This window comes from Papio anubis, chromosome 13 (genome assembly GCF_008728515.1).
Source record: "Papio anubis isolate 15944 chromosome 13, Panubis1.0, whole genome shotgun sequence".
NCBI lineage: Eukaryota > Metazoa > Chordata > Mammalia > Primates > Cercopithecidae > Papio > Papio anubis.
In genome coordinates, this window is record NC_044988.1 from 33,692,602 (window position 1) to 33,706,978 (window position 14,377).

The 14,377-nt window shown below is 43.4% G+C and overlaps 1 protein-coding gene across 3 annotated transcripts in view; it reads right to left on the reverse strand.

The window, feature by feature from the left end:
• The window catches only part of AK3 (adenylate kinase 3), a 31,960-nt gene extending 18,182 nt beyond the window's left edge, over positions 1-13,778 (reverse strand). Inside the window, exon 1 of one of the 3 annotated variants that reach the window (XM_003911744.3) lies at positions 13,401-13,778. In XM_003911744.3, the coding sequence (XP_003911793.1) occupies positions 13,401-13,551 (151 nt within the window). In that variant the 5' untranslated portion in view covers positions 13,552-13,778. The remainder of the gene's footprint in view (positions 1-13,400) is intronic. The other 2 variants (XM_017949891.3, XM_009188813.4) reach the window with 2 other exon arrangements.
• Positions 13,779-14,377: the final 599 nt, after the last annotated feature.

Sequence of the window (14,377 nt, forward strand, 5' to 3'; positions counted from 1 at the left end):
GTGGAGCAGTCAGAACACACACAACATTTATCAATTAAGTTTGCCATCTTATATGGGTGTAGTTCATGGCACCCCAAAACAATTACAATAGTAACATCAAAGATCACTGATCACAGATCACTTTAACAGATATAATAATGAAAATATTTTAAATATTGCAAAAGTTACCAAAAATGTGAAACAGAAATGGGAAAGGAGCACATATTGGAAAAACAGGGCCAACAGCCTTGCTCGACACCGAGTTGCCACAAAACTTAGATTTGTAAAAAAAAAAAAAAAAAAAAAAAAATACAGTACCTGTGAGGCACAATAAAACAATATATGCCTTTAAAAACAAGTGTTAGGCCGGGCACGGTGGCTCATGCCTGTAATCCCAGCACTTTGGGAGGCCGAGGCAGGCAGATCACTTTGAGGTCAGGAGTTCGAGACCATCCTGACCAACGTGGTGAAACGCTGTCTCTACGAATAATACAAAAATTAGCTGGCTGTGGTGGCATATGCCTGTAGTCCCAGCTACCAGGGAGGCTGAGGCAGGAGAATTGCTTGAACCTGGGAGGCGGAGGTTGTAGTGAGCTGAATCGCACCACTGCACTCCAGCCTGGGCGACAGAGTGAAACTGTGTCTCAAACAAAAAAATAAATAAAAACAAGTGTTGGTAAGAATGTCGAGAAACTATAACCCTCATACATTGCTGGTAGGATTATAAAGTGGTGTAGCCAATTTGTAAAACAGTGTGGTAGTTTTTTTAAAGGTTGAACACAGTTACCAAGCCCTGCATGGTGGCTCACACCTGCAATCCCAGCACTTTGGGAGGCCAAAGCAGGAATTTCACTTGAGGCCAGGAGTTCAAGACTAGCCTGGGCAACACAGCAAGACCATGTCTCTACAAATAAATTTTGTTTGTTTGTTTTTGAGACGGAGTTTTGCTCCTGTTGCCCAGGCTGGAGCACAATGGCACTATCTTGGCTCACTGCAACTTCTGCCTCCTGGGTTCAAGTGATTCTCCTGCCTCAGTCTCCCGCGTAGCTGGGGTTACAGGCATGCGCCACCACGCCTGGCTAATTTTGTATTTTTAATAGAGATGGTGTTTCACCATGTTCGTCAGGCTGGTCTCGAACTCCTGACTTTGGGTGATACAACCACCTCTGCCTCCCAAAGTGCTGGGATTACACGCATGAGCCACCACACCCGGCTTAAATAAAATTGTTTAAATTAGCTGGGTGCTTGGCATGTGTTTCTAGTTCCAGTTACTCAGGAGGTTGAGGCAGGAGGATCACTTGAGCCCAGGAGCTCAGTGCTGCAGTGAGCCATGATCGCACAACTGTACTCCAGCCTGGGTGACAGAGCAAGACCCTGTCTCGGGAAAAAAAAAAAAAAAAAAAAAAGACAGTTACCATAAGAGATAGCAATTCCTCCCCTTGCTATATGCCCATGATAAATAAAAACATATGGCCAGCTATGGTGGCTCATGCCTGTAATCCCAACATTTTGCGAGTCAAGGCAGCAAGATTTCTCGAGCCTGAGAGTTCCTGACCAGCCTGGGCAACACAGCAAGACCCTACATCTAAATCAAAAAAATACGGGCATGGTGGTGCACACCTGTAGTCCCAGCTACTTGGGAGGTTCAGGTGGAAGGATCACTTGGGCCTAGGAGTTCAAGGCTGCTGCTGCTGAGTTACGATTGCATCACTGCACTCCAGCCTGGGTGACAAAGAGAGACTGTGTCTCTTAAAAAAAAAAAAAAAAAGAAAGAAAGAAAAAGAAATATGTCTACACAAAAACTTGTAAATGAATGTTCATAGTGGCATTATTTAAAATAACCAAGAAGTAGAAACAACTCAAATGTCCATCAACTGATGAACAGATAAATAAAACGTGATATATCAAGACAATGGAATATGATTCAGCAAAAAAAGAAATGAAGTACTGATACATGTTACAGCATAGATGAACCTTCAAACATGCTCAGTGAAAGAAGCAAGACACAAAAGACTACATATCGTATGATTCCATTTGCATAACATGTTTAGAATAGGCAAATCTATAGAGATGGAAAGAAGATTAGTAGTTGCCAAAGGCTGGGAGGGTTGGGGAGAAATGGGTAATGACTGGTAATGAGAACAGGGTTTCTTTTTGGAGCGATAAAAATGTTCTAAAATTGACGGAGGTGATGGTTTCACAACTTTGGATACACTAAAAATCACTGAATCATACACTTTACAAGGAGTAATTGTGTGGTATGTGAATTAAATCGATGTTGTTTTTTAAAAAATAGAACAGATGAAAAATTCCCAGTAAGAAAAAAAATTAAAAAACACTCATAGTCTCATCACTACTCAGAGATAATTATTATTAATGATAATATAAAAATTTTCATTGCCTGTGGTCCCAGCTATTCAGGAAACTGAGGTGAGAGGATTGCTTGAGCCCAGGAGGTCAAGGCTGCAGTGAGCCATGATCGCACTACTGCACTCCAGACTTGGTGACAGAGCAAGACCTTGTCTCAGGAAAAACAAAAACAAAAACAAAACAAAAACCAGGTATTTTTTAGTTTTGTTAACATATAGATAGATAATCCTACGTGTCGTCTAATAATCTGTTTTTCATTTATCGCGAACTTTTTTTATGTTTGTATGATTTAATTAGAACAAGAAAGACATTGAGAATAGATTATCTTTAACATTCCAAAGAGATTTTTGTGTGATGAGAAAGAATTGTTATTTTTCTCTTTTGTTTTATGTGTTAAATATATTATCTTGTATACGGTTATTGTGAAAAAATCTATTTTTAAATTGCAGTATTGAATGGAAATTACATGAGTTTTTACCTTCTCAATTATAATTGCTCTGTGAACTTTCACTTTGATCATTATGGACCCAGTTTGAATGCCTGACTGATCAAGACTGCCACCTGATCTGTACATCTTTTGATTGCCTTACTTGGCTGAAAGGATAGTCTTGTAACTGTTGATGTTGGTTTTAGCTACTGATATTGTCACTCTTTCTCAAATGTAAAGTGTTTTTATTTTATTGTTCTTGTTGTTGTTTTATAATTTTTATTATATTTTCAGGGGTACATGTGCAGGTTTGTTACACAGGTGAACTTGTGTTGTGGGAGTTTGTTGTACAGACTATTTCATCACCCAGGTATTAAGCCTAGTACCCATTAGTTATTTTTCCTGATCCTCTCCCTCCTCCCTGCCTCTATCCTCTGAAAGGTCCTAGTGTGAATTGTTCCCCTCTATGTGTCCATGTGTTCTCATCATTTAGCTTCCACTTATAAGTGAGAACATGAGGTATTTGGTTTTCTCTTCCTGCGTTAGTTTGCTAAGGATAATGGCCTCCAGCTTCATCCATGTCCCTGCAAAGGACATAATCTTGTTCTTTTTTATGGCTGCACAGTACTTCATGGTATATATATAATGAACTTTCTATATCAATAAGCATTTATCCACAATATTTATTAAAACCTGGAGCCTATAATGCTTCAGTTGAAGCTTATTAAAAAAAAAAAAAAGACTTAACTCCCTAATTCCGAGTCTAAGCAGTTTGCATACTACCTTTCAAATATATTTACCCCCTCCCAAAATTATATGCAAAGACTCTTAACCAGCATGTTCTCTGGAGAGATGGTAAAGTTTTATCCATTTGATTACCTACATTTAATATTACATCTTAACAGACTCCTCATAAAAATTCTAGAGTGGACGCCTGAACGACATGGGTTTGAACTGCATGGGTCCACCTGTGCCTCTGCCACCCTTGAGACAACAAAACTGACCCCTCCTCTTCCTCAGTCTACTTGACATGAAGACAATGGGGATGAAGATCTTTATGATGATCTGCTTCCATTTAACAAACAGTAAATATATTTTCTTTTCTTATGATTTTCGTTTTTAGAGACAGGGTCTCGCTCTGACACCCATGCTGGACTGCAGTGGTGTGATCATAGCTCACTGAAGCTTCGATTTGCTGGGTTCAAGTGATCCTCCCACCTCAACCTCCCAAGTAGCTGGGAAAACAGGCACACGCCACAATGCCCGGCTAATTTTTTTTTTATTTTTTGTAGAGATGGAGTCTTGTGATCCTCCCATCTTGGCCTCCCAAAGTGCTAGGATTACAGGCATAAGACACTGCACATGGCTGATAATTTCTTAATAACATTTTCTTTTCTCTCGCTTGCTTTATTATAAGAATACAGTATACAATACATATATCATATAAAATATGTGTGAATCAATTGTGTATGTCATTGGTAAGGCTTCTGGTCAACGGTAGGATATTTAAGTTTTGGGGATGTCAGAAGTTACACGTGGATTTTCGACTACACTAGGAATCAGCAGCCCTAACCCGGAAGTTGTTCAAGGCCAACTATATTTCCTTTTTTGATTCAAAAATTAACAAATTTGGGCACTTCCACAAAACACAAAAGGCAGTTCAAAAGTAAATTATTTATAATAAGCTAATTTTCTACAATGTTATACACAAAAATAAGAAAAGAAGGTTAGAGAAAGGGAAACTCAAAACCAACTTTTGAGGATAATAGAAATCCTAAAACATGGAGACATTAGTATGAGAAATAAACCTTTATATTACATAAAAAGTCATTTTAAATTCTGTAGCTCCCTTTAAAATTCATGTTACCCAAATCAACCACACCTCATATCTGAATAAGCTTATTCAAACTTACTGTTTGAGCAGTTATGAAGCACAAAAGAGGGACCTGACCAAACTGTAAATAACAGTTCTCTCTCTCTCTCTTTTTTTTTTTTTCAAAGAGTCAATGCAGTGGCATGATTATAACTCACTGCAGTCTCAAACCCCTGGGCTCAAGCGATCCTCCCAGCTTAGCCTCCCAAGTAGCTAGGGCTACAGATAAGCACCATCATGCCTGGCTAATTTATTTATTTATTTATTTTATAGAGATAGGGGTCTCACTATGTTGCCCAGGCTGGTCTCAAACTCCTGGACTCTAGTGATCCTCCTGCCTTAGGGTCCCAAATTGCTGGGATTACAGGGGTGAGCCACCCCCCAACCAGCAGTTCTCTTTCACATGTGCCAAGAGAAAAGGCTACAGAGAATTAACCTAGTTCCTGCCAAAATTGCTTTTAAAAACATTATAAATGACATAAAACTTAACTTTAAAACTGTGTTGAAACAAAATAAAACTAGGAGAATATCAGGAAATTAAATGATATCTTTATGCCCTATCATGGGCTTGTAAAAAAACTTTTCTCAAATAATAAACACTTGAGTCAACAAAGTGGTTACCTCTGGGAAGCAGGAAGGAGATGTGCATGGAAGGGGAACTGGAGGGCCCCCAAAGTCCTTGTTTCCCTCTGGTGATAGGTAAATGATGTTCGTTTTATTATTCTTCTAACCATACACAGACCTTGTAATACTCTGATGCATGGAATATTTCACAAGAATTATATTAAAAATGAAAACCTCCCTTGACCATTGTTCCTCCCGCTAACCATCACCCAATCTCTCTCCTCTTCAGTGAAGCATCCAGAAAGAGTTCCTGTTCCAGGCCTATACTCCCCTTCCCATTCACTCTGCTTCGGATAAATTCTGATTTTGACAATTACATAAATGCCCACCAGGGTCCAGCCTCATTTTATTTCTCCTCCTCCCTCATCCTCCCCATTGGCACTTCAGCCTGAAACCACACCCCAGCAAGGAGCTCTACATACATGGATCCTCCTAGCCTTTACCCAAGCCCCATGGTAAGCTCTTACACATTTTTCAACACACATCCTAAAAGGCCCTTCATGGTCAAGTGTCCCTCAACCTCCTATGGAACTGGAAGCTCCCACTCTGAACTTCCAAATGTCACAGACTTGTCTCTATTGCAACACCTATCACACCAATGACTATCTGTTTACTCATTGTTATAGACGGAATTACGTCTCCCTTAAATCTGTATGTTGGAACCTAACCCCCAGTGTGACGATATTTGGAAATAGGGATTTAAAGGAGGTAATTAAGATTAAATGGAGCCGGGCACGGTGGCTCATGCCTGTAATCCCAGCACTTTGGGAGGCCGAGGCGGGCGGATCACAAGGTCAGGAAATCGAGACCACGGTGAAACCCCGTCTCTACTAAAAATACAAAAAATCAGCCTGGCGCGGTGGCGGGCGCCTGTAGTCCCAGCTACTCAGGAGGCTGAGGCAGGAGAATGGCGTGAACCTGGGAGGCGGAGCTTGCAGTGAGCCGAGATCGCGCCACTGCACTCCAGCCTGGGCGAGAGAGCGAGACTCCGTCTCAAAACAAACAAACAAACAAACAACAACAACAAAAAACAAAAAAAAACCAAAAAAAAGATTAAATGAGGTCATAAGGGGAGGGCACTAATCCAATAAGCCTGGTGTCTTTATAAGAAGAGGATGAGATGTCAGGGGTGCCTGCTTACAGAGGAAAGGCCATGTGAGAACAAAGTGAGAAGGCAACTAGGCAGGCCAGGAAGAAGGGCCTCACCAGAAACCAATTCTGCCAGTGCCTTGGTCTTATACTTCTAGCCTCCAGAACTATAAGAACATAAATCCTGTGGTTTAGCCTTCCCTAGTGTGTGGTATTGTGTTACAGCAGCCTGAGCTGACTAATGCACATGTCCATCTGCCCACCTGCCCCCATGCCTACACTCTGTGAGCACCTAGTGAAATCAGTTCCTCTCCATGTCTCCACTACCTAGCACATATCTGATGCTTAAAGGATCCATGGATAGTTGCCTGAATGAATGGTTAGATGGACAGATGGATAGATGGACAGACAAGCTCCCTGGATTCTACTAGATTCTAGCCATGAAATTGTAAAAGGCCTAACTTACTTTGTTAAAAAATATCCATCTAGCAAAAGCCTACTTTCTTTGAGACAGTATTCACGACCAGGCTTACCTTTTAAAAATTGTTCTTTAAGTTATTTAAACAAACTATGGTACACCCATAAGATAATAGAAAAAGAGAAAACAACCCACATGTTCACCAGCTTATGAATGGATAAATAAAACACGGCCCATCCATAAAATGGAATTGTATTCAGCAATAAAAAAGAATGAAGTACTAAAACATGCTACAGTGTGGATGAGCCTTGAAAACATTAAGCTAAATGAAAGAAGCCAGTCAGAAAAGATCACATATTGTATAACTGCATTTGTATAAAATGTACAGTATAGAAAACTCAAGAGAGACAGGAGGTGAGTTGGTGTTGCCAGAGGCTCAGGTGGAGGGGAGCGGGGTTGGAACAGAAGTGACTGCTAATAGGTATGAACTTTCTTTTATGGGGTGATGGGTATGTTCTAAAATTGATTATTAAAGAAAAAATATTAATGTTTAAAAGGTTGGGCACTGTGGCTCATGCCTGTAATCCCAACACCTTGAGAAGTTAAGGAGGGAGGATTACTTGAGGCTAGGAGTTCATGACAAGCCTGGACCAACATGGTGAGACCCCATCTCCATTATAAAAAAAGAAAAATGGATTCCATTGATTATGAGGAAACAAAAGAAAGAAAACACAAAATTAAGTATTTATATATATATATATATTTTGTTGTTGTTGTTGTTGTTGTTTTTAAAACAGTTTTTGCTGTGTTGCCCAGGCTGGAGTGCATTGGCATGATCTTGGCTCAATGCAACTCCGCCTCCTGAGCTTAAGTCATTCTCCTGCCTCAGCTTCCCAAGTAGTTGGGACTGCAGGTACCCGCTACCACACCCAACTAATTTTATTTTGTATTGTTAGTAAAGACGGGGTCTCACCATGTTGACCAGGCTGGTCTCAAATCCGACCTCAAATGATCCACCTTCCTCGGCCTCCCAAAGTGCTGTAATTACAAGTGTGAGCCACCATGCCCAGCCAAAAAAATATTTTAAAAAGAACAAAGAAAAAATTTCTTAAAAGAAAAAATATATTAATTTAAAATTGATGAAGGCCAGGCGCAGTAGCTCACGCCTGTGATCCCAGCACTTGAGGTAGGGAGTTCGAGACCAGCCTGGCTAACATGATGAAAACCCATCTCTACTAAAAATACAAAAATTAGCTGGGCATGGTGGCTCATGGCTGTAATTCCAGCTACTCAGGAGGCTGAGGCAGGAGAATCACTTGAACCTGGGAGGCGGAGGTTGCACTGAGCCGAGATCCTGCCACTGCACTCCAGCCTGGGCAACAGAGCGAGTGAGACTCCATATCAAAAAAAAAAAAGTTGATTTTGGTGATGTCTGCACAACTCTGTGAATATACAAAAAGTCCACTGAGTTTTATACTTTAAATGGATACATTATATGGTACATTAATTATATCTCAATAAAGCTATCAGAAAAAAATGAAATGGGGTACTCCATGTGCAAAGCAATATTGTTAAAGGCATAAAACAGTATATACAGCATGCTATAATCTGTGTTTTAAAAAACACATACACAAAGAGAAGCATAGGTAAATCTTTGGTTGTATAAGCATAAAATATCTTGGAAGAATCTTTTCATGAAATATCCTTTTATATTTTTAGAATTGCCTATTACAAATTAAATGTTTTACCATTCCAAAAAAAAAAAAATCCGCCCTGCCATCAGTATCATCCTAATTATGCATGCCTATGTGTCATAGGTATACATAATAATGTTTCGTTAGACATATAGAATCCAGGGACTGACAGAAGTCTTGAAGATTATCCACTACATTCATCTGCCCCAGCATATAGATGAGGATAAAGGAGATTCATAAGGGTTGGCCGTCTAGTCTAGGGTTATGTCTCCCTTTTTTTTGAGACAGGGTCTCATTCTGTCACTGTGAGTACGGTGGTGCCATCACAGCCCACTGCAGCCTCGAACTCCTGGGTTCAAGCAGTACTCTCACCTCAGCCTCTCAGAGAGCTGAGACTTAAGGCGTGTGCCACCACATCCAGCTAATGTTTTTATTTTTTGTAGAGATGGGTTCTCACCATGTTACCCAGGCTAATCTCAATCTCCTGGGCTCAAATGACCCTCCTGCCTCGGCCTCCCAAAGTGCTGAGATTACAGGCATGAGGCACCAAACCTAGCCAAGGTTACATCTCTGAGAAGTACTATGCTACAGTGCAGTGTCTCAGACTGAGCAATCACATGTCAACCTCATGATTTCTACCATAGCTGAACTACTATTCACTATATAGTTTACTATACAGTTCTTTACTATATAGTTTTCTTTAAAGTGACTTAGCTTTAAAAATTAATAGCTATAATTTTCATGAAATACAGCTTTGGTGTGCTAGATTTGTGTCTGTTTCAAATCTACTTTGAAATAGATAGATAAAAAGTTTTTGTCTATCTAAAATGTCTATCTCATGAATCTCATTGTCTAATTCACGTCTATCTCATGAATCTCAGTATGGGAAATACTGCATAGAGAAAAGAGTATTTAATTAGCACACAAGGAAATCTACGTTTTCACCCTCATCCCCCAATAAACACTGTTTACTATCAAGCAGGTTCTTCTCCTGAACTCAGTCTCTTCATCTTCAAGAGAGGCCTGACTTTGGGAGGTCGAGGCGGGTGGATCACCTGAGGTCAGGAGTTCGAGACCAGCCTGTCAACACGGCAAAACTCCGTCTCTACTGAAAATACAAATATTAGCCAGCCACAGTGGTGCAAGCCTGTAGTCCCAGCTACTTGAGTTGGGAGGCGGAAGCAGGAGAATCGCTTGAACCCAGGAGTCGGAGGTTGCAGTAAGCCGAGATTGTGCTACTGCACTCCAGCCTGGGCAACAGAGTGAGACTCTGTCTCAAAAAAATAAAACAAAATAAAAGAGAGAACTGGACTAAATGTCTTAAGGTCAGATTCAAGTTCCCTGACTCCAGGTTTCAGTAATGATCTACATTTCAGCTTTGCTACTGTCAATGAGTTGCCTAATGTTTCCAGTGTTCTTATCATATCTCCTGGGATGATTTTAAACCTTAGCTATAAAATACAGCCATGGGCTATAAAATATAGCACCCTCATAAAACAATGACTGGAAAGTAAATTGGAACAACCCTTCTGTTGTAGTATTTGATAGTACCATATTTGTAGAAATTCCATACTAGGAATTTATTTGAAGGAAATAAGCAAAGATGTGCCAAATGTTTATGTACAGAGATCGTCATAACAGTATTTATTATAATAAACAATGGTTAACAACATACATGTCCAATAAAAATGTTTAATAACAATACAACTTTGGCCGGGTGCGGTGACTCACACCTGTAATCCCAGCACTTTGTGAGGCCGAGGTGGGCAGATCACGAGGTCAGGAAATCGAGACCATCCTGGCTAACATGGTGAAACCCTGTCTCTACTAAAAACACAAAAAAATTAGCCGGGCATGGTGGCGGGTGCCTGTAGTTCCAGCTACTTGGGAGGCTGAGGCAGGAGAACAGCGTGAACCCGGGAGGTAGTGCTTGCAGTGAGCCGAGATCGCGCCACTGTACTCCAGCCTGGGGGACAGAGCGAGACTCTGTCTCAAAAAATAACAAATAAATAAATAAATAAATAAATAAATAAATAAAACCATACAACTTTGATAAAATTAAACATCTTTTTTTTTTTTTGAGATGGAGTTCCACTCTTTTCACCTAGGCTGGAGTGCAAGGGTACCATCTCAGCTCACTGCAACCTGTGCCTCCCAGGTTCAAGTGATTCTCCTGCCTCAGCCTCCCAAGTAGCTGGGATTACAAGTGCCCACCACCATGCCTGGCTAATTTTTGTATTTTTAGTAGAGACAGGGTTTTGCCATGTTGGTCAGGCTGGTCTCAAACCTCTGGTGATTCACCCACCTCAGCCTTCCAAAGTGCTGGGATTACAGGCTTGAGTCACCCCGCCCAGCTTAAACATCGTTTTTAAGACTGGTTAATGATGCGTGAACATGCTCACTATAAATGAGAATAAAAAAGTAACCTATCATTTAGAATATGACAATTTGTTTTTAGAATTTAACCATTTTGCAAATACAAATGCAACGGAAATAAAAAAGAAAAATAAAAAAAAAAGAATAAAAGAAAATGCACCCAAGGGTTAATTATAATCATCTCTGTGTGGCAAGGCAGAATTATAAAGGATCTTAATTTACCTTTTTTATATTTGCATGAAAGAGATATAGTTTCCTTCTTTTATAATAAATATGCTTTACTTTTTTCCTTTTTTTTTTTTTTAGACAGGGTATCACTCTGACATCCAGCTTGGAGTGCAGTGGCACAATCTCAGCTCACTACAACCTCTGCATCCCGGGCTCAAGTGATTCTCCCACCTCAGCCTCCTGAGTAGCTTGGATCACAGGCGCGAGCCACCATGCCCAGCTAATTTCTTGTATTTTTGGTAGAGACAGGGGTTTCGCCATGTTGCCTAGCTGGTCTTGAATTCCTGACCTCAAGTGATCTGCCTGCCTCAGTCCCCAAAGTGCTGGGATTAAAGGCATGAGTCACCGTGCCAGGCCTACTCTCTTAGACTTTGGTTAACCTGACCCCAACCAGTATCAGTATCTGGGAGTTTAATGTTACCTAACTACTTCAATATGTTGCATTAACAACATTTAGCAAGCAAGTCAAACAACTTTTTTTTCTCTCTCTTTCTCTTTCTCTCTCTCTCTCTCTCTCTCTCTCTCTTTTAGATGGGGTCTTGCTCAGGCTGGAGTGCAGTGTTGCAATCTCGGCTCCCAGCAACCTCCACCTCCCAGGTTCAAGCGATTCTCCCACCTCAGCCTCCCGAGTAGCTACGACCACAGGCGCCTGCCACCGCGCCCTGCTAATTGTTTTTGAATTTTTTATAGAGACGCAGTTTCTTCATGTTGCCCAGGCTGGTCTAGAACTGCTGAGCTCAAGTGATCCGTCCACCTCAGCCTCCCAAAGTGCTGGGATTACAGGTGTGAACTGGTTACATAAATCATACTAGATTCTGAAAATACATACCTACAAAAACAGAATGAAATGGATGTGTCCGTTTTCATGTGAAATATATCCCAGACACGAAGTGAAACCACACTGATGCAGAGTATATATACATAGTATGATCACATGTTACATACAAGAAAAGACACACCTTGGCCGGGAGCGGTGGCTCATGCCTGTAATCCCAATACTTTGGGAGGCCGAGGTGGGTGGATCACGAGGTCAGGAGATGGACACCAGCCTGGCTAACACAGTGAAACCCTATCTCTACCAAAATACAAAATTTAGCCCGGCGTGGTGGCATGCGCCTGTAGTCCCAGCTACCAGGGAGGCTGAGACAGGAGAATTGCTTGAACCCAGGAGGCAGAGGTTGCAGTGAGCCGAGAGCACGCCACTACACTCCAGCCTGGGCGACAGAGCAAGACTCCGTCTCAAAAAACAAACAAACCAAAAAAAGAAAAAGAAAATAAGTAATACACGTATCTGTGCTTATAAAGTAAACCTTTCTAGAAGGAAACTCTGTTCCCCCCCGCCCCCCCCGCCCCGAAGAATGGGACTGAGGTAGGGAACGAAGGAGGGCGTTGTTTTTTATGCTATACACATCTATCCTGTTTCTTATCCTTACAAAAAAAAAAGAAAAGAAAAGAAAGAAAAAGGCCTTGTGTAGGCATTATTTCTATATAGTAAATGGGTTTCAAAATGAGTTTCAAAACAGGTTCTATTTTGAAAAGTAAGGTCAACATTTTTTGAGAAAAAAACTCCCGCTATTGGCTTTTCAAAAACAACCTTCTCAAGAGAGAATTTGCATACCACAAATTCACCCATTGTATAGTGTAGATTGTTAACTGGCTTTCGTGCTGAGCTGTAAGAATTCATTTGGCATGAGAAACAAAATATTTTATGTAACCACGCGTAAGAATAGCCTCCGTGTCTACGAAATCTAGGGATATCAAAATTTGAGATAATTTTATGACTGCAACAAGGGTAAATAATACTTGGCCTTCGGAATATGGGGGAAAGGTCAGAACTACAAGATCCCATAGAGCTTAACCACACCAAAAAAAAAAAAAGGAAAACAAGAAAGAGAGGAGAAAAGAAGAGAAGAGAACAAAACAAGCAAACTCTAGCAGGGCTAATGCCAGTCTTCTAAATGCACCAGCACGTTGAATAAGCTGCAGCTCAGCTCGATGGACCCCCAAGAGTGGTTGCCACTGGGAAGACTAGTGCCTCTGAAACAAAGCCCGGTGGTTTCCTTTCATCTCTGAACTTCGAGCTTGACCTAACTTTCTAGTACCTTCCCCAGCCCCACTCTCCCATAACCCGCCCGAAGCGGCCCACGGAGGCCGGAGGTTTCGGGGCGCAGTCGCTCAGCAGCCCGAGGTCTCTGTCCCGGGCGACGGGAGGGAAATGCCGCGCCCGCAGCCTGGGACCCGCGTGCCCAGCTTCGGCCCCCTCGCACGCAAAGTCCGACCCGGGTGACAGCGCACGGCCGGCCCTGGGCCCAGAGCTCCCACCTGTGCCCCGCAGCATGTTGTCCCGGAGCAGGTCCCCGCTGGAGAGGTGCTTCAGCTGGAAGTGTGTGGTGATGCGCGACGACACGGTGCCCTTGCCCGAGCCCGGGGCCCCCATGATCACCGCTCGCAGCAGCCGCGCGGACGCCCCCATGGCCGCAGACCCAGGCCCGCGCCGCGCGGCTACCAGGGCTTTGGCCTGGCCTGCGCTCTCACCCGCTTCGCAGCCCGCGCCGGCCGGCTGGCAGCGCCGTTATCAGGCGGTTACTGAGGTTCCCAGGCGTTCCCGGAAGTGAGCCGACAGCCACTGGGGCAGCCCAGACAGCGACCGACCCCGCGGCTGCTCCCGCCTCTCGGCGACCCCGGCGCACCCAGTCCCCGGCGCCTGGCCCCGCCCAGCCGCGCAAGCCGCGCCGCCTCTGCGCTCGCTCTGCCGCCCAGCTGCCACCTGCGCCTCTCCGCGGCCCCTCTCCACCGGCCGCTGGGCCCAGTCCCTTCGGCGCCCCTCTGCACCAACCCCCACGCGCCCTCCACTCAGCTCAGATCTACCTCCGCGCCTCTCCGCGACTCCCGAACCCCGCGCCCTGTCCGGCCGAGTCCCAGGCGGATAGACCGCGCTCCCCTCTGTCCGACCTTGGCAACTCCTGCGCGCCCCCCTCCCCCGCCACCTCTAGTCGCCCTTCGGAGCCTCTTGGTTTCGGAATCCACCTGCACCCACCCCTCCAACAACCCTTTCGTAGTCTGGGCCCCTAGTCCATAGCAGGCGCTGCCCTACCCAGTACCTGCGGGACACACCGCGCCCCCTTCCGTGCTCCCTTGACAACCCTTGTCCCCGCTCCACCTGGCGCCCACTCGAGTCCCCCCTCCCCTCTACTCCCTTGGACCGCCAGACCCCCCGCTTCTGCACCCACCCCCGCCTTTGTCCCTTCCCTCCTTCCTCCTCTTCCCTTCCCTCCTTCCTCCTCTTCCCTTCCCTCCTT